General features: G+C 36.4%; 1 protein-coding gene across 10 annotated transcripts in view; it reads right to left on the bottom strand.

Moving 5' to 3' along the window:
* ERC2 (ELKS/RAB6-interacting/CAST family member 2) overlaps positions 1-20655 on the bottom strand; it is a 574412-nt gene that overhangs the window by 404623 nt on the left and 149134 nt on the right. For all 10 annotated transcript variants that reach the window (XM_072420915.1, XM_072420919.1, XM_072420917.1 and 7 more), the window contains one exon: positions 15328-15495. In XM_072420915.1, coding sequence (XP_072277016.1) covers positions 15328-15495 — 168 coding nt within the window. The remainder of the gene's footprint in view (positions 1-15327; positions 15496-20655) is intronic.

Raw genomic sequence — 20655 nt, 5'->3', positions numbered from 1 at the left:
AAAACACTTTGTTTTCCATTTGCACCTCCCAGCACAAAGGAAAAGTACAGAAGCCTAAGTATATAGGAACTAGAGTTTTGTCTAATACAAGGTTGAAATTAAAATATTGAAAATACAAACCATATAGAAAAAAGTGTGCTCCTCTGCTTCTTTATGAGGATGGAAGCACCAATTGTGTTACTGCACTGTCACTTTTACACAGAATTCCAAATCAGGCTACAAATTGCAGTTACAAAACAAATTTCACAGTATAAGGACTAGCTTGGTAGACAGCGGGAATCAGGACATAGTTGGGTTACCAAAACACAGACAGTCTTTCAGGGTAAATCAAAAGAAAATGATATTTATATAACCAAACAAATGTCCAACACAAACAATTCTACAGCGTTCTCGAACGCAGAAAACAACCACACAATAATGCACTTGTGTGCCAGACCCTCACTTATAATAAAGGTTATCTCCCCAGTCACTACTGCACAACTTCTTTTCAGTCTTTGATGGTAGCCCAACTTCTAGGCTAAGATTCTCCCGTTCTATTTTTTCAGTATTTGACATATGCTGGCTTCTTAGCTCAATCTCTCGCTAGCTCACAAGTGGCCTCCTGCTAAAAACCTAATGGCATTCTCTTCCACAATTGTCTAGGTCACTCATGGACCTATTCCAGACCTTTGGGAGCCATTCTGCTGCACAACCTCTTGTCCTCGGGAAAAGGCTTCTCTCGATCAGAAGACCAGAAGGAGCACTAATAACACTTGTTTCCGTACCTCAACCCTGACCTGGATTTAAAGGAATAATGTGTAAGGCCCCTCCTTCTCCAAAAACACACTGATCCCAGATACCAAAGACAGTGAGAAAACCAGAAAGTGCTAAACTGTACAAGCACATTTTCCCCCAAATACAGACCAAATCTGAGAAGGATCACAGAAATCTGTTCACATTTCTACATGAACCTATAAATACTAGAACAACTTGGTCCACTTCTGGTCCCATCAAGCAATCAAAAATATATGATTCCACACATCTTTTAAACACAGTCCATACAGTGTGATCTTAGTTTCTCCAAATATGCAAACTGATTCTATTGAACTTCCACACGGCACCTCCAGTTCAAGACCCATACAGAAGCTTTAGTATACTCCAAATCGATCCTGCAATACCTCTAAATGCGTTAACCTGATAAATCTAAACACTAGCCCCATATTTCTTCAAACAGAATGTGGAATACCCAGCTGATAACTTATTCTATCCATAGAGCAAGATGCATTTCAGAAAATACAGTCTATTTCTGTGCAACGATTTCCTACATTTTTAAGATTTTGTATTTTTCTGGTTCCATCTGGAAAAGCTATGAAGCCAGAAAATGTAAATGATTTTTGAATGCATGTATAAGTAGACTACTATTTTCTGGAGGGAGTTCTACTTTATTACAGGGGTTGTATCTGTCTGTCAGTGTATTGGTTAGCAGGTTTTTATTTTAATAAATATTGAACTAACATTGTTTTATGATCCCTGGCTAGTCTGTTGCTCACTATGATTTGCCAAAATATGCTTTCATTTTTCACAAGGACTATCTGGTCTTGGCAAGTAATCTTCATTTATTTTATCTGCTCTGACAATTTTATATTGCTCAGTCTGTCCTGATGACATCCCTCCCTGGATGAGACTACTTCCAAGTTCCTCTCTTGTATACCCTTTCTTCTTTCATCTTAAGTCTTCCGTTCTCATTAGTTTTTGGTGTACTGCTGAAATTGCTTACTTTTGACTGACTTGGGAAAATGTATTTTATTTTTTCAGCCTGGATAATTCTTGTAGGTAATGTTTCACTTATGAAATAATTCCACTAGGTTTTCTTTGTTGCTGGTAAAATTCTGCCTTTTACTTTTCCTCATTGTTGGGATTTTTTTAGATGTTTAGATGTATCTATCTTCTATCTTCTTTTATGTCCCGCACTACTTTTATTGTATTATTGTATCCTAACTGTTATTGTATAACCTGATCTGTTATAGTCATTCTGTGTTTACTTTCTACCCGTCAGCAACCTAATACTCTTTTTAGAATCTGATCTGATCTTTTCTTTTGAAAATACTCTTTTCTTTTCTGAGATTCTGAGATTACTGCTCCAATTACTCTTTTCCTTGTAAGATTGTCTTTCTTATTCTTTTATTCTCTATAGAAAATAACCTTCTTTCTACTCCACTGAGATAATTGTAATTAGTAAAGCTTTCCTGTTGTGATGCTTTATGACTTTTTTCTAATAAAGTAAATGTTTCCACTTGTATTTTTATATAAAAAATATTAGGACCAGAAAAGAACGCCCATATGCTAAGCACACTTCAATATAGTAGTGTTTTTCAAACATAAAAAAAAATCAGAATCCCCTGCAGAACAAATAAAAATCTAATTAATTCCCACAAAGCTGGATGTGGCTAAGGTAGCAGGGCATAGCCAACTTACGCATATGCATGTTGACTTGCATTTCACCATGTTTGGAACTATACTCCAAAAGTCAAACTGCTAGAGGAATAGAAAGGCAGTCTGCATTTTTCTTCTAGCCATCAATGGATGATCAAAGTGCATTATATCAACAGCCACTCATGCCCATTGGTGGGACTGAAAATAAACCTATGCATAAAACTGTGTATTTATATTATAGTGATAAGGTAACCAACACAATAACAATATAAATTGGATTCACAACAGTTATATTACTACTGCACATAGTTTTTTTTTTTTGTACTTTTTTTTGACTAAAACACGTCGGTGTTATGAAATATCACTTTTTGTTTGGACTGACCCTTTCATTTGATCAGTTTTTATTTCCAACAATGTCACCACCAATGTGGTGATAAAACTTTCTTGCAATAAGCACTGAAGCTGGTCACATACACAGCACAGATTTTCTGGCAATTTCAACCAAGCTCGTCTGGGTTAAGGTTATAAACATACTATATATAACATAATAAACACTTATATAACATACTAAATGTAACCTACTACTAAAAGTTTCTAATTTAAATAAACTAAACTATTCTCTTGTATTGAAAATTAAAAGCTGGCTTTTAACTTTCAGCACATTTCTTACTCACTATCTCTTAAGGCAGTGTTTTTCAACTTTTTTGAGCCACGGCACATTTTTTTACATTGAAAAAATCCTGCGGCACACCACAAATCAAAAATGTTACAAAATGACACTCTGTAGCTAATTCTTTTGTCTCTAAGAATGAACAAGAAAACTATGTTACCTACTGCCACCCACTGACATGGAAGAGTATTACATTACTCTGCCAGTCACTACAGCACAGACACTCGACAATGGTAATTGGATAATTTCCCACGGTACACCTAAAGATCCCTCATGGCACACTAGTCGTTGAAAATCACTGTCTTAAGGGACCTCTAGGCTCTAGCACAATTTCAGCCCATATTCTATTTTATCTTTTTTATTTTTTTGCTAAGACTCATCAAGTCTATTTTTCAAACCTTGAAGCATCTGATATATTAGAGTTTAGAGGTGTCCTACAATTTTTCTTTACTGTCTCTAGACTTCAGATTCTCAGACTTTTCTATCATTGACCTTTTATAGACCCGACCAGTAGCTGAGATCTAGCTATTCATTTGTATACCTTCCATGGTAGACAGGAGTGCAAGAATATTAAAAGCTTAGATGAATTATGATGCAAAAGCATGTGGCCTGAATAAAAGGGCCTCCACTCCACATAAAATATTGACCTGAAGTCAATTTACAGATATCTTTGGCAACTCACTTTGATGCATTCACACCTCAACAAGCTTAGCATTGGGTTGAGATACGTTTTTGCCTGCATGATTATGCTACACTGCAACTACTGCAGGTGGTTGACTTCTGGAATCAAGTAAAACAAGATTGATAGAGATCTGGATAGGAGCTTAATTAGACTGTACCCTTAATAGTACTCTGGCCACCAAGAGTTTAAGGGTTCATCCTACATAAAGCATCGGTGTGCAAAACATGTATCTTGTATCCCAGTTTGTAGAAACTCACACAGATAATAGCATAAAGTATGTCTAGGTAAATGAATAGCTTCCCTGTGCAACTTATTATCTGCTGGTAGCCGAAGGAAGCACATGAGCCATGAAAAAGGAAGTGTTCAGCATTCCTATTGATGTACAGGGCTAATGCTATACACCTTCACATCATTCTAGAATCAGCGGCTGACATTTTCTGGGGATTATATCACATGCTCCTCAATTCTCTGGAATCATTTGTAGCAATCGAAGAGCCATCTGGTTTACATTTAAGCTTTAACTGAAACAATTCACTGCTTTTCATGTCAAGTAACGTTAGCATTGTGTGGACATCATTATTGACCTGTTTAGACAAATGGGTGCAACGTTTTAATTGTTTATTTATTCTTATGGGAAAACATGAGAAATACATTGTTTGGCTACAGATAGGCTAGCCATACATGTCTTGATCCTTGCCCGCAATGTGGATGAGTATTCCTATTAATAAAGAATCAAAGTATCAGCTATGAAAATTACTGTGGAATTGATTGTGAGGTGTAAGCAATAATGGGCAACCCTGTCATCAAAGCTGTAGTCATTAAAATATCTGTCTGATCAAGGTGGCCCTTTAATCATTCTTCATTGTGTTTTGGGTGGAGGGTGCTAAAAACAGCTCCAATTTAAAAGCATTTCTTATCACTGTGTGAGGATCCAGTATAATGAATCTTATGCAAAGAATGCCTTCCTTTATTTCGTGCTCTGCTTGTCTGCACAGCAATGGATTCCCAACTGGAAAAAAAAGAGTTCAAAAGTGGACAGTAAGCAATCCCAGCCTGGCTGAAAAATGGCATTTTTGATCACGGTCAATCCACGGCACCCGACCACTGCAACTAATTATGAGAAATTCAATTCCTTCTAAAATGCAATGGCATTTCTGAATTAGAGTGAATAGTTGGTCTTTGGTTTATTGTCGGTTTTGTGGGGTGTGGAGATAAGAGTTGTATAATAAAACGATATGGTTTAATTTTTTAGAAGGACTTGATGGAAAGTTCGCAATCTGTTTTTCTGATTTAGTAAAAGGGCGAAACACATCAAGAACAGAGGAAATTAATAGATGTATAAAGTTTATTAGTAATTGATGTTTTAAAGAGATAGGTTGAACTATGGTAAATACAGTGTCAAATATGAATATGTTTTTTAATCTGATTTCAAATAAATTATATTTTGATTTTATATAATAAGTGTTCGGACTAATACAGAGGAAGTACCAAAAAAATCCCCAAATATTGTTTGTAGGTCTTAAAATAATCAATAGGGGATGTTCTTAAGTTCTTAATAACACTCCACAAGTATTATCCAGGTTATTTTATTTGCTAAATTATTAAATGTTCAATGTTATTTATTAATTTTAAAATGTAGTGGATTTGTTTTGATTTGATATACCTTGAAAGTCACATTTTTTTCCATATTATGTTTGACCTTCCTCTATTTAAATCCTGCTCTCGATCCTTGTATCATCTATGATTGCTGGGAATTCCTGAGAGTCTGGGGATGTGCCAATGACAGGCTGGACGTGGTACACACGTGCAATGGTTCTCGTCCGATTCTCAGCTCAGGGCTGATATCGAAAGAGAATCTTATGTATATACAGTGCTCGTTGTCTGTTGTCTGAACGACCATCCTAGCAATCTCTGAATGACGGGTGTCAAACAATCGTAATGCAAGTGAAGGGGAGAGAGCGCAGCGGGGTCCTGCTCTGTCGTTCTCCTCCTCCCCTCTCCATAGAGCAGAAAGGTGCTGTATGTACAGCTCTCTTTCATGCATCGTTCAGTCGTTTGTTGTTGGAATGGATCGTGAAAGATCCTTTCCAACGACAATTATTGCACGTGTGTACGAAGCCTAGGTAATGGGCAAGATGGGAAAGACAGCATTCCTACCTCTCTGTCTAGATCACTGGATTTAAAATAAATGTGAATAAAAGCAAAAGTTTTTATATATAAAACTGCGTTCACATTTTAATGATGGGTGGGGGGCAGGAAAATGAAATCTCCCTAACAAGTATTAGTAAGGACAGTAATGTAGGGTTGACCACAGTTCATACAATTACAAAGCAAAATAACTTGTGGTTTACGTTTCACTGTAAAGAGTGTGAGAAAATCTATACTGTGGATTTAAACTGAATGTATATTTTTTTCCCATATTCTGGATCAATGTTATGCAGCTTGATCTGTAGCCACAGATAGGACATAAACATTGTTATAAAAAGAATATAACAAGCGAGTTTAAAAACTGTCAACTTTGGCAATATTACAGGCCAAAAATTCCCCAAATACACAAGTGACTCAGTTACTAAAGCCTGGGACTAGCTGTACATCATTTCTCATGTGAGTTCTAATATAATTGCTGGATTTTGTGTTCTAACTATTCATATACTGTTTATAACCGTATAAGTTGAAGGTTTGGGCCTGATATAAAACCGCCCTGACTGTAAACCTGTAAATAGTTACAGAATTCCTTAGCGACTTCTAAAATACAATTAAGATAGAGCACAAGATGTATGATTCTGTATATTAACCTGGAAAAGGAGATAAAACTAAAAGCTGTAAATCGCATACAAAATTCCAAAACCATAAGACACTAAATGAAAATCACAACGAAAGAAGCTAAATAGCTATGTTGGGCTTCCAGTAATTAGATAATTTTCCAGACCACCAGAACAATATCATGTTCTATGGATGACCTCAGCCAGTCATGGGAACTTCTTCAGGAAAAATATTTGGTGATAGAGAAGTTAGATCCAGTCAGACAAATCGATAAGTACAGAAAATACAATCTGCTCCATTAACCAAGGATGTTACCCAACATTAACTCACATGTGTTTTGGATTAGAAGCCCTTTGCCTTTCTGAGCAGTTTGTCTGAACACATCATGGTCTTGATTTGTCAAGAAGGGCTGAGGTTTACAGCACCTAATATCTCATGTTTAGAACAACTGGAGTGATGGGGATTTAAACCCAGTTAATAGCAAATAAATTAAAGCCAAAGGCTACCTAGGATATGCCGCCTAGACAGTTTATATCTATAGGTATCAATAGGCCAGCAAATGTGACCTACCAGCAGTTAGATGTAATACACTTTTTCAGACAATCAATATTTTGTCTTCAACCATAAGAGACCAATACCGATGTACCAAAATATGTAAAAGATCCACCTTTACAAAAGACTTTTCAGTGGTTAGATATAGCTCACACAGTCAACCTTCTAAAACGCATGTCTATGGATACTTAAACAATCATCTATTATAATTTAGTTTATTAATGTTCTGTAATACTATCAAATGATGTCTTAAATTTAATTTAAAGAATACAATAATTATAACAACATATCTAGATAATTTAAAGGTGGAGCCCTACATTTCAGAATATTGAAATCAAAAGCACATTTGGGGCTCTGTTTATAACACAGGGAAACTGACATTTCCTGATTGGAATCAGTTCCTTGCATTAAAACACATGGACCTGGAGGAGTCCCACGAAGGAATATTTGAGGGAATGTCTGATTCCCGGTTTTTAAATAGAGATGTTTGAGTTATGATCCGTTTTCTGATTAGATATAAAAGTAAAATCCATAATTCAGTTCAATTACTAAACAAGTGCATAGCATGTAGCTGATTGCAAGGACTGACTTAAAGTGATCATTGTATTGATGGAGAGAATTTTACATAGTGTAGGAAACTATTTGCAACAGAAACGTTCCAGAATCCTACACCGTGCTACAATATTAATGTTAGGTACTTCTAAATAAATCTAACTGCTTTTACTAACCTATACTACCCAAATAATGTTGCCAATAGCAGTCCAAATTGGCAAACAAACATAGTTTTACAAACAAAACCAGACAAGGAAAATAAATCTCCAAAGTTCTGAATGTATAGTAACCATTGTTTTACAATGGCCAACTGGTAATGGAGACTGTTACTTTCTTTGAAATATATGGTAGGCATTTAAAGCCTAAGGTGCCACCCTAATCTATTTAGATATGCAGTTGCAATGGTCATGCATAAGTGACTAGGTATGACACTGGCCATTGTGGGCATGGAAGATCAATGGAGAATTGACATTGGCATGCTGGTAACTGTCTCGGAAGGCTGACACCAATCTCAGAAGGCATGGTACAAAGGCTAGTAGAGACCATATAAATGAAAAAAAAACTGCAGAAAAGAACATATTTTGTTTGATTTATTAGCACATAATTTTATCTAATTTGAGCTTTCCTATGCAAAACAATGGCTTTAATTCTGCAACCAAGTAATGGTTGGCCCAATATTCAGTTCTTGTCTTTTTCTTGCCATGATCATATGGCTCTATTATCTTTTTAAAATTCTGGGAAAAACAGGTCATTTAAATTTCTTTAAAAAGTTTTAGGAAGTTTTAGTTTAAAGAACATATTTTCTTATCTAACTTCTGTAAACACAGAAAATGGTCTTTTTTAGGTCTTTCAGTGTGCCATATTTTTGTCATAATCACCGGACCTTTCTCAGTTTTGTAATAAGGAGTTGAATATTTACAGCATCCCTTTGGCGATGATTTTATGGTACTAAGATGTGACTTAGCAGTTAGCAGATGAAGCCACCGCATTCATTTAAGATGCTGGGAACATGCTGGAAACAAGAATTTACAGGTAGCATACTTCTGCAAGAAAAAAAAGATCCAAGCCATTGGATGGTGTGGTGATGTTTTTTCCAGTTATATTTAATTCACAAATGTAAACTCATATATTCATAATATAAAGCTGGCTTTTTCTACAGGGTTGAAATAGAAGAACACATAGCTTACATCTATGTCATGCAGCAGCCAGCTTCATGGTCTTCTCCTCTCCTGCCTGCAAAAGTGGTCAAGTACTCTACTATATCAAGTACAATGCAAGACCATTAGTCTTACACTGTAAAATTATGTCATTGGCTAGGGGTATAGACACATGACAAGAAAAAAGCCGTGGATTTGGGAGACCAGTCGTCTGCTGGGGAAGAAGTCTGCAAACCGTAAAGTAAGTAATATACTTTATGAGAATCTCATAAATCTGTATTATCTTTTGAGTTCCACTTGCAGGATTAGGCTCTTTTCAGATTTCTGGAACCTCTACTCATGCTGTACTCATTGGCATTTAAACATTTTGGCCAGGTATGCTGCTTGTGAAGGATACCATGCAAAATAATTTTTATGATAATAAATGTCAAGATCCTTGCGTAGAAATTAACATTTTGTAGCACTTTATGATAAGGCGAACCTAAAATCAATATTACATTATGTAAAAAATCTTCTTTTTTAAAGCATCTCCCCTTACTGTCTTGATTGTCTGTGAATGGGAGCTCCCTTAATAGCTACATCACGCAACCCAGGAGGTCAGGCATGCACAGATGGGACATTTTCTTTACTAAGGTGAAAGAGATGCCGATCTCACATATATGCATGTATGTGCAGTGAGATCAGCTGTCTTTTTTTCCCCTTTACAGCGGCCTTAGTTACCCGATCTCACGACTGCGTAATGTGAGATCAGGTGATGTACCTAGAAGAAGGCTGAAGATGGCTGCGCCCAGCGCTTCCTCTGAACTGAGACATAGAAGAATTCAAGGACAGAGCGGGACTGGATAAAGTAAAGATCCAGCGTGATCGAGGGATCCGCAGGATAAAAAGTAAGTGTGATTTTTTTATTTATAGGTTTTGTTCAGCTTTAAGAAGTATTTAGACCATTTTAGACTGCTTATTCATCCAACTTATCAATCAACTGCTTATCCATCAAATTTTGAACCAATTTAGACTGCTTATCCATCCAACATTCCGCTTTAAAACTCATTAAAGTATAATTCAGATAATCTATACAATGGCACATACTTAATAAGTACTGTAATTACTTATCAAACATTCAAACAATAAACAGTTATCACAACTGAGTAATGGCCCGGCCTGATATTGCATCATACTGTGCAAAATATTGACAAGTATGTATGTACAGTAATATATACTTTAGGAGACCCAAGAAATTATTCTCTTCCAAAGGGATCTTTAACAAATATACGTTATGCAACTGGAATGAGTCGGTGCACGGAGCATAGGATCTGGACCGTAACTGCTTGTCTGCTATTCCAGGAATTTTGCACAGATATGACACAATGATATAATGCATTTCATTTCTTTGTTTATCTCCCTCTCCTCTCTATCTTCTCCCATTACAAGCCTATTACCCTCTCCATATGGAAACTATCAGTGATGGCCCACACTACTTTGCTTGTCTTGTCCTACACCTTCCTTTCCAGATGTAAAAGAGATTCCTAATGCAGTCTCCATAGCCAAAAGTGCAGGTTGGAGTTCCTGGTGTAGGGTAAAGACACTAAAACTTCAGTACCCTTTTCCTGGACATTAAATTTTGCTGCAGTGCTTGTAATAAATCTGTAGGGCTTCAAATTCACTGAGCATTTTATATGAAGGGATTGTCCTTGCAGCGCTTCAGGTGGTGATAAAACCAAGAATCAGCTGTAAAACTAGATATATGAAAAATGAACAGCTTGCGGATATGGCTATATCCTTTTTCTTAAGTTTTATACATAATATTAAGGGGGGTTTAAAAATGAAAGATGTCATATGAGTGGCAAAAACCTAGAGAATAACAGATTTACAATAGATGTCACCATTATGGAAATAAATGAATATTAGTTAACACTTTAATTCTTATTCAGTCTTTTGTACAAGCAAACATCACAAATCTTATTGCTCTATAAAAGCTCTATAAAATAAATATTTTCTTGGAAAAACATGGGGGCTGCCATTCCTAAACTGCTGAAAGTGCTAGTTACCTGGCTAATATACTTATCGGCTTGTTTTAATGCTTCCTGGGTCACTGATCTGAATTAAATATGCTAATTGGTAATGTAAAAATAAAGTCAGAAAAAGGTATTTGTGTACCAGTTTAGTGTTTCAAAGCATTAAAGAAAGGGAAGTGCAGTAAATCATCTAGGATCTATAGAGTGAGAAATCGGCAATTCAAATCCATTTGATCAGTGTAGTTAATTACATATTAAAGTAGTTTTTCTATTCTTTCCTGAATAACACACAGGCAGGATCAATGGGTAATAAAACTAAGCATGGTGGCTCAGTTGCAATGACTCAGGGCACAATTTGCATGGAGCTTTGTGTGGGCACTCATACTGGTAGGTTATTCACCTTCCCCCACAAAATACTAGTATGAAAAGAATGTAAGATTATGACTATGACTTGAAGATTAGACTGTACTATGGACTAATCAAAGTGCTGCATAATATGTTGGTGCTTTGAAAAAACATAAAATAAAATAAATATTAAAAAAAACACTTGACTGCAAGAAAATGTAGAAACAAATATAAAAAAATGCATAATAAATAAAAAAGGAAATCATTTACTAAACCATAATTATTAATGGTATTACCCACATATAATTATTTTCTATATAACAATTAGGGCTACAAAATTTTACAGAAGGCAGGTTCAGACTTGGGGCAGGAGCAGGAGATCCGGCGTAGTTTCCAGCAGCTAGCATTTTGCCAGCCGCTTGGCCAATTACACAAAAGTTCTGGCTCTTAAACAAAAGCAGGCAGCAGTGAGTGACACTAAACCACTCAGTGCCGTCACCATTTATTACTTTTTGGGTTGTGTTGAGTAGATACTACATGTAGAGTAAATCTTATTATTACACAGTATCTAATAGCTCCAGCATATTACGCAGCGCTTTACAAAATCCAAAGTTATGTCACTAACTAATCACAATCTAATGTCCCTACCATAGTCATATGTCTTTAATACAGTTTAGGGCTAATTCAGAGGGAGAAGCCAATTAACATAACTGTATTGTTTTTGGGATTGTGGAAAGAAACCAGAGTACCCGGAGGAAACCCACACAAACATGGGGCGAACCTGCAAACTCCATGCAGATAGTGTCCTGGCCGAGATTCAAACCTGGGCCAGAGTGCTAATCACTGAGCCACTGTGCTGACTTTTCCAAGTCTTTTCTACTACCACTAATGCAACTGGTGATTCCTAGGCTACTTGAAAAGCTTGCTGGTTTCTATATTGGACTGACCGGCTCCTGAATTCTAAATTAATTTGTCCCACCTTGTAATAAAGCTATTTTTGAACATATAACAAGAGGCCTTTTACCAAGACATATTAGATTTTAACAGCTATGCCAAAAGCCTGTTTTATAAATCTACCTTGACAACAATGAACAATGAGTTAGAATAAACAGTGAACCACCATGATTTATGCGTACAGAAAGAACATACAGAGCACATTATGCATGTGATTAATCTACCAACAATGTATAAGCCAAAATAACTAAGATGAACCCTTTAAAAGGTTAAACAATCTAAACTTTTGAGATGGCCTCTTTGGGAAACACTATAGTAATTAAACATGTGCTGAAACAGCAACACTTTGGCGGGATCACTCCTTAACCTTCTCTGGCTCCATCTCCCCAGGCCTATTTTTATGATGTTGCATTATGTATGAAATGTATTGGGAACGCGTTCCAGACTACCAATGGCATTACCACAGTCTGCTGTAATGAACCATTAAACAGCTCAGCTGGAGCGCACGACAAAGCAGCAATTATTTCTCGTTCTGTTCTTGAAAGGAAAGATGCCTAGAGCTGTAAATCAATACAGGAAGGCAGTCAGTACGAGCACTGACAAGAAACAAGATAGATAAATTAAATATGACTATTTCAATTATTGTTCAGATTAGACGAGGAAGTAATTATCTAGCTTTCTATTCTTTGAATGCGCATCAATTTATCACAGGAGAGGAGAAGAGATAGAAAAAGCAGTAAATTAATGCCGCTTTTTATGCAGCATCTTCCACAGCGGCCTAAGCTCAAAGGATGAGTTTGGCAGTCAAACTGCTGGAACGTGTCAACTGCTATGCAGCTACACCAAAAGCTTTCATCTTAAAAGCCAAATACTATTTGACTGCTCTAATGAAGTAAAATGTGATTCCTTTTCCTAGAAAGAATCAGGAAAGAGGAAAAGCATTAATATTTCAGCATAAGTCAATATATTTGCTGTATAGGTTGATCTCCAAAAACATACAGTTAGGTTAATTGGCTTCCCCCAAAATTTGACTATATGCTGTATAAAAGGCATATGACTATGGTAGGGTAGGGACTATGAGCCCCCTTGAGGGCAAGACTATAGACTTTGTAAAGTGATGCGTCATATGTTGATGCTATACAAAAATTCTGTGTAATCATATTAATAATCTACAAAAAAAACAGCTAAATACATGAAATTCATGCTGTATAAAGGGGATTTTACCTATAGTTCTTTCCAGCCAGTAATACCACACACAACTGTGCTGTTTGGCAAGGCCAAAGACCTGGTTGTCTTCTGCAGTTCACTAACATTCACAGGTCTTGTCCCTTTCCTAACCAGTTATTAGACAGGTGATGCAGCAAGTTTATAAGCTAATGTTTCTGTCATTCTGCTGTTATCCTCCCATTAAAAAGCATCTTGCATTGCACCACAACTAATTCCTTGTTCTGTTTCTTTCTTAACAAATCTGCCACAAAATAACTACAAGTGGCTGATAACAAGTCAAATTGAATTTCTTACTCTGCTTACAGTTTTTAGTAAATACCGTGTTTCCCCGAAAATTAGACCTACCACGAAAATAAACCCTAGCATGCTAATCATGCAAGGGGGAAATGTAGGCCCTACCCCGAAAATAAGCCCTATCGGCAGCTTCTTTTTGCAACAGAGCAGCCGTTGCAACAAACTTTGGATACCAAGAGAAGAGGACGGAAGCAGCTGGGACCCACACTGCAGGATCGGAGTACAGTATCAGGAGTGGTGAGTATTTTTTTTTTTAACTAAATGCTGACCCCACTGACACCAGTGATTTTTGAGGAAATGTTGTACATGTTAGGGGGGCAAATGGTGCTTTGTATTGTGTGGGAGCACTATATATGTGGGGGCACACATGGGGAAAATGCATACCCCACATCATATAGTGCCCCCACAGTTAAGTACCGTATGTATATTCACATATGGGGGTATGCTTTGTATTGTGTGGGGGCACTATAAATGTGGGGGCACACATAAGGGAAAATGCATCCCCCACATATTATAGTGCCCCCACATTATGGTATATGTGTTCACATATGTGGGTATGTTCTGTAGATTTTTGTACATGAATAAATATAGATTTTTGTACATGAGAAAAATAAGACATCCCCTGAAAATAAGCCCTAATGCAATTTTCAGAGGTGAGATTCATATAAGACCATGTCTTATTTTCGGGGAAACACGGTATATAAAAAAATACTGAGCTGAATGTATGTCCTTTTTATCTGCATGGAGCTCACCCTTAAGCAGAGCTGTACAAATAACTGGAAAGTTTTAAAATAATGACCTGATGGCAAATGTTTATCTCTCAAGTATGCAGCCCCCCATAACTCAAAATTGAGGTATCGTTACCTTGCTTAGCTGCATTTGAAGTACCATGAACTAAGGTCTTGAACACAATCCCCAATCTATGACAGTTTCACAGAACTCTAAATGTAGATCTAAATCTAAAAACTAAAATCTCATCAAAAATTAGGCCAGAGCTTTCCAAAGGAAACTTCGCTACACCTGCCCTTGTTCCTGCACTAGTCTCTTGCTGATGTTGTTCCTCAAAGGCTGGACTGTGAATGTCCAACCTATTTTTTCCAGGCAGCCACATTTTTTATGCTGAAAAATGAGAAGGTTATGTGTCCAGAATCAGTAACGCCACCTTCACGTTGAAGAAGTGGGCCATGGGAAATTAATGGAGGAACAGCCATGTTAAAATAGAAGAAAATAATTGTATGCTTGTATGTATGTAAACACCTGTATGTGTTTGCTGTGTCTGTTTTCTAAAAACATGTGTATAGGAGTGATCCTGTACATAGTTCTGACTCCTGCACTCAGAATATTACATACACCTGACGCTTGCCTCTTGTATGTTACACATATCTGATCATTGCACTCAGAATGTTACATACACCTGACCACTTTACATAGTAATATATATATATACAAATGAACTCTGAACTCAGTAATGGGGAAAATATAACAATCTGATGATATTTGAGGAAGTAAGATGCATATAGCAGTTAAATGAGTAAGAAAAGCCAAGCTTGAACAAGTTAACAGGAAGAGCACAACTGATTGAACAACCTCTCTTTACAGGAGTCCTATGCAGAAAGTAATATCTGAATGCACAACATTTCAAACCTTGATAAGTATCAAGTTGTACTTCTTTTCTGAGACCAATACTCCTGGGTATGAATATAGTACCTTTTTTTGTAAGACGTTAATTTTTCTTTCTTTGACTTCAAGCATGTCTTTCATATCTCTGATCTCTCCAGCCAGGGTGCCTTTCTCTTCTGTGAGGTCCTGAAGCTGCTTGGTTTTCTTGTTCAGAAAAGATTCCTTCTCTTCCAGTCTTAGACGTAAAGCATCCACCTGAAAAAAAAGGAAAAGTTTAGGAAAGTGGTATAGATGCCTGTAATTGCCCAATAGGATCTCAACTGTCAACCTTTTTAGTACATATTACAAAATTAAAGTGAAAATGTATTGCAGCTAATATTATTTCAACCCCTATTCATTTAAAATGATGCCAAAATTGAACCTGGTCTCATTGTGATCCTATGGAAATACTGTATATACCTACCATGAAATATAGTTTGCAAAATATTGCATTTTATAGGTATCATAAAATATAATAAATAACTCCTAAGTAACAGTTCAAATTTTCTTCTTAATACCTTAAAATATAAAAGCACTTTTAAAAGACCTCAAAATATTTCCTATTTCTCAGCAAATCAAGCAAGTTTGCAAATACATTTCACTTTGTCTTGCTGTTCTCTGAGAGCTCTCATGAAAAGTCCAATGGACCAACCAGGTAAAATGTACTTGCATGAGCAATGATAATGACAGGACTATGTAAACAGTAAAGAAGTACAGCAAATAAAGCTTTCCATTATTCCTCTAGATATACAAGATCCCACTAATTGTTGCAGGGCATGAGCAAAGAACAAGAAGAATTGGTTTCTCCTCTCTGCAGGGTTAAGAATTCTTGCTAATTATTTTTTCTGCTATCAGACACTACATTGACACTACAGACTCTACACTGTTGTAGAAGTTGTAGAAGTACAGAAATAATAATTTTTTATTAGAAAGGAAGCAAGTTGTCGAGGTACCAGGTATGAGCAGTAACACATACTTAATGAATATTCATCAATGAGATGTTTTTTAAGCATAAAAGAACTGCAATCAAAATAAACTTTAGCACTACATGTATAAAGTTAGTATTTGTTTTTAAAATACATAGCCCCATTGCAACTAAAAATCTAACTAACTAACAATCAAAAAAGTACAAAAAATGTCAGTACTGCCTGAACTCAAGAAACAAACGTAGGCACCAATAGATGCTTTCACGTATCTTAATTTATTTATTCATTCACTAGAGTTCCTGAACAGCCAACATAACTACCAGAATAAAATTCTAGACTTCAGGCCCTAAAGTGGTAGTGGACCTACCTCCAACAATACGAACCTCTGAGCTGGGTATACCTTGGGTATAAGTTATTTGCATGGCTCTCTCCACTATTATGAAACATTAGGAGACATAATGGGGTCTACCTTTAATGATTTGAATTTGACATTCATTGAATCTTTCAGATCTTCCACTCCCATTTTTCAATAGCAATAATTGATTCTCCACTAGCGGATGTTTCAGTGAATGTAAGATTCACTGCTTTATAAATAACATTTTCTGTTCTAAGAAGGTTCAAATGCATCTAATATTCACCGAATTCTGCCTGCTAACAGAAGTTGAAGAATAATAATGATGAAATTATTGATATATTAGACTCTTACGGAAGTGTTTCACTTGAAATACAAGTATATAAAGCAGGTGTTTTGTACTGGTTAGTCGTTGACCTCCTTTGCAGCGCAGGGTTTAAATACATGTTTTCACAGTCCCTACCAACCTGCCATGAAAGCTATTTCAATAACATAGTGGAGTCCGTGAATGCCATTTGTGAATATTTGGGTCTTTCCTCTCCTCTCATACTTGAATGAAAAATGCTGGAGCAAAAGTTATAACGGCATTCATAAAACATGGCAGCAGACTCATTTAGGAAATCAATGTAGGCTCTTGGATTTGAGGCCGTATAAACATTTCATATTAAAATGGCTCATTAATTTTCCTTAAAGTTAAGAAAAAGAAATTCAAAGTACAGCATATGGCACTAGAAAATAGGAAAAGTAGAGAGACCTCGCTAAAACGGCTTCACAAAATACATTCATGAAATATGTGCTTTCTTTGTACACAAGAAGGCTCTCCCTCTGACTTTTCACTCAACACCACATAATTTTGGAAGCCCATGCCTTTTTTTCAATATCTGGCGGGCTCAGCTGGTAATAAAAGCTGGCAATCGATTGCAGAAAGGAGTAAAATTAGATTTAAGTACCCTCTCTTTTTGAGAGTAAAATGAAGATCTGTAGATTGGTCTGAATATACTGTATTTGGTTATTTTCTTTTCAAACCGTTAACCACCTCAAGCTTTAAAGGGTTAATATGCACTACGACTGGGATCCATTTTCTTGGCAAAATGGTAGGGGGTGGGGTGGTACATGGTGACAACTGCTGAAAAGTGAAAAAATTGGACACATTTACTGTAAATATCTATTAAGCTTGATAATTCCCATACCATACCTAACTGTTTATACACTGCTGCAACTGTAAATTTCCGTTATTGGATTTCCTAACCTAATACAGTATGTGATATATGACTAGGTGAAATGTATGGAAATGTGTTTTTCTAATGCAGGGTGCTGTTTTATGAAAATGTCTGATGAACCCTAGGCAGATATAAAATACTCAAATTAATACAGCTTTAAAATCTATAATACATCCATAAATGCATTCAATGTCTTAGATTGTAAGCTCTTCGGGGGAGGTTCCACTCCTCCTCCTGTGTCACTGTCTGTATCTGTCTATCATTTTCAACACCTACTTAATGTACAGCGCTGCGCAATATGTTGACACTATATAAATACTGTTTATAATAATAATTTTATAATGTCAGCACCTTATTTTGATATGCTATCAGCCCCTGCAGTTTCTGTTCAGCGGAGCTCAAAAAGGGAAAAGCAGCATAGGAAGCCAGTCAAGTGTGTTTCATTACAAGAAGAATGCAGATCGGAGTAGGGGACCTAGTGTAAGCATTGTGTAAATCTTAGAACTGCGCTTTTACCTAGTAAAAGTTTTTTTTGTAGATGTAATTTTAATCTGAAGATGCAAGTGAGTGTCCAAAGTATACAGATGGTAATTTAACTGGAAAAAACATCTAATAATATGCTCTGAATTATTATTAGTTTTTTCCTTGTCTCGGGATCAGAGAAGCTTTTGAGAAAAAGAGATTTACCTTTTCCTGTTCCTTTGGACTTGGCTTTTTTTTTTTTACAGAGGAACTCCAGACTTGTTCTAAGCTTTTGCCAGTACAGGAGAGGTTTAGAAACTCTTTAAATATGGCAAATGCGCATAGAACCTCATCAACTGCTAACTTACGGAAGGTAAGGTGAACGTGTTAGGTAATGCATCATCTTTTATAAAGTTAATACATCTCTTGGTGATTCTCTGCTACCTGAAAACACTCCTCATCCTTTGTATGATTTAAATTCTAAAATTCCTAAATATATTTCCAGAACAAATAAATTAATTCTATATCCTATTCCCTCACCACCTGCCACCATCATCTCAATCAGAAGATTTGTATTCCAAACCTATTTTCCTCTCTTTACCTAACTTATGTTGTGTGTGTGTGGGAGGGGGATTTGTAGTTTACAGAAGATTATTAATATTACTATATATACAGGATTTATATGGCGCCAACATATTATGCAGCGCTGTACATTAAATAGGGGTTGCAAATGACAGACAGTGACACAGGAGGAGGAGAGGATCCTGCCCAGAAGAGCTTACAATCAAGTAGGTGGGGGAAGTAACACACATTAGGAGGGGAGATATTAGGATGATAGGAAGGACGATAACATTGTATGTGGTTTCATATCAATTTGCAGCACAATTACATCGTAGACATCTGTTTCTGTAGCAGAGAGCCACTTGCTAAAAAATGTTCTTAGGCCTAATCAACAGTATAACATGAGGGTCATCCCAAATGTCCTGCTCTTGCGGATCCAAACCCACAACCTTGCCATGCAATAACCCTTAAAAAACATGTGAGGCCACAGTGTGTTTTCAAAGAACTTGGAATCCATCTTTTTTACCGCTAGTGGAGACAAGGCCTTAGACAGCTTACACACATTTATTATTTGTCACAATTTGACAAAAAAAATTACACGTAACGAAAAAAGTGATGAAGAACGAGCACTATACACACTGTCCTTATGTTCTACAGAATGGAATGGTGGGAGAATCAGCAAGCGGAACCCCGCTGTGCTCTTTACAGCTTAGATCCAGCAAATTTCTTAAAACACATGGGAATTGTAACTCATGCGCTAATACCTAAAAGTTTTTTGTTAATAAAACTTCCAACACCGAGATTACCTCACTAAACTTACCTCAGTAACTTTTATGGTTACCATAAAATTGTAGCTGTCATAATATTTTTGACTTACTGCAGGAGGAAGTCAAACATTCCGAAGTAAATTCTACTTAGCAACATGGCAGTTATAAATTTAGGAATAAGAGCTAAGACCAGCATGACAAATCACAAGAAACTAATATGCATTAAATTACAACAATTACAGTAAGAAGTAAAGTTAAAGAGCACAGTATTTGAAGAAAAATTCAAATTTTATATGTAAATAAAATGTCTGTTTTCACCTTTCATTCTAGCCTTTTTGCATATCAGAACTGCTGATCTCCTCTGGATATTTTAAGACAAGTCCTATGTAAATATACATGCTCCAGCATCAGCTTTAAATCTTTGCTTCAGACCACTGGTGACCAACCTTTTTGATAAAAGCAAAACTAAACCGACTAAACTCACCTGTCCCTGTTCCATCACAGGGCATTGCCATAATCTCCCTTCTTCATATCCCTATTGCGATCTTCGACCATCTTGGTTGGCCAAGCTAGGATGAAGTAAATTCTGGTGTACAAGAGTTCATTCAATCCTAGCATGCGCAGGAGAAGCCAGATATTCTAGCAGCAAAAGCTGCATGCACAGATCAGCTTTTTTTTACAATTCCCCAATGTGATCAGGCAGGTAAGATCCGGAAAGCCTAACATCCAATTATTAAAGGGTTTGGACCAGGAACAGTAGAGCTGGGAAGAAGAACAATGGAAAAACTTTGACCTCTTCCAGCCAGGAAATTTTGTGGACTTACCTTGACTTTCTAATAAAAATTGTGGGAAATCAAAGTAAGCAATTTTAGTGCAGGAGAGGAGTCTATACAACTGTGAAAGGCCAAAGGTAGGGCTGCAGTTCAGTTTTAAAGCTTATGTTGTTAAGAAAATGTTATATAAGAATACTTAAAGCGTACCTAAACTCAACATTTTTACTTTACATAGAATGGTAGACAACCCTTGTATGGATAAAAAAAAAAAAAAAAAAAAAGGTGCAGCACCAGCTCTTTAGGTCTTGATCACCG

The sequence above is a fragment of the Pyxicephalus adspersus genome, chromosome 8, assembly GCF_032062135.1.
Source record: "Pyxicephalus adspersus chromosome 8, UCB_Pads_2.0, whole genome shotgun sequence".
Taxonomy (NCBI): domain Eukaryota; kingdom Metazoa; phylum Chordata; class Amphibia; order Anura; family Pyxicephalidae; genus Pyxicephalus; species Pyxicephalus adspersus.
This window is presented reverse-complemented; position numbering and strand designations above follow the sequence as displayed.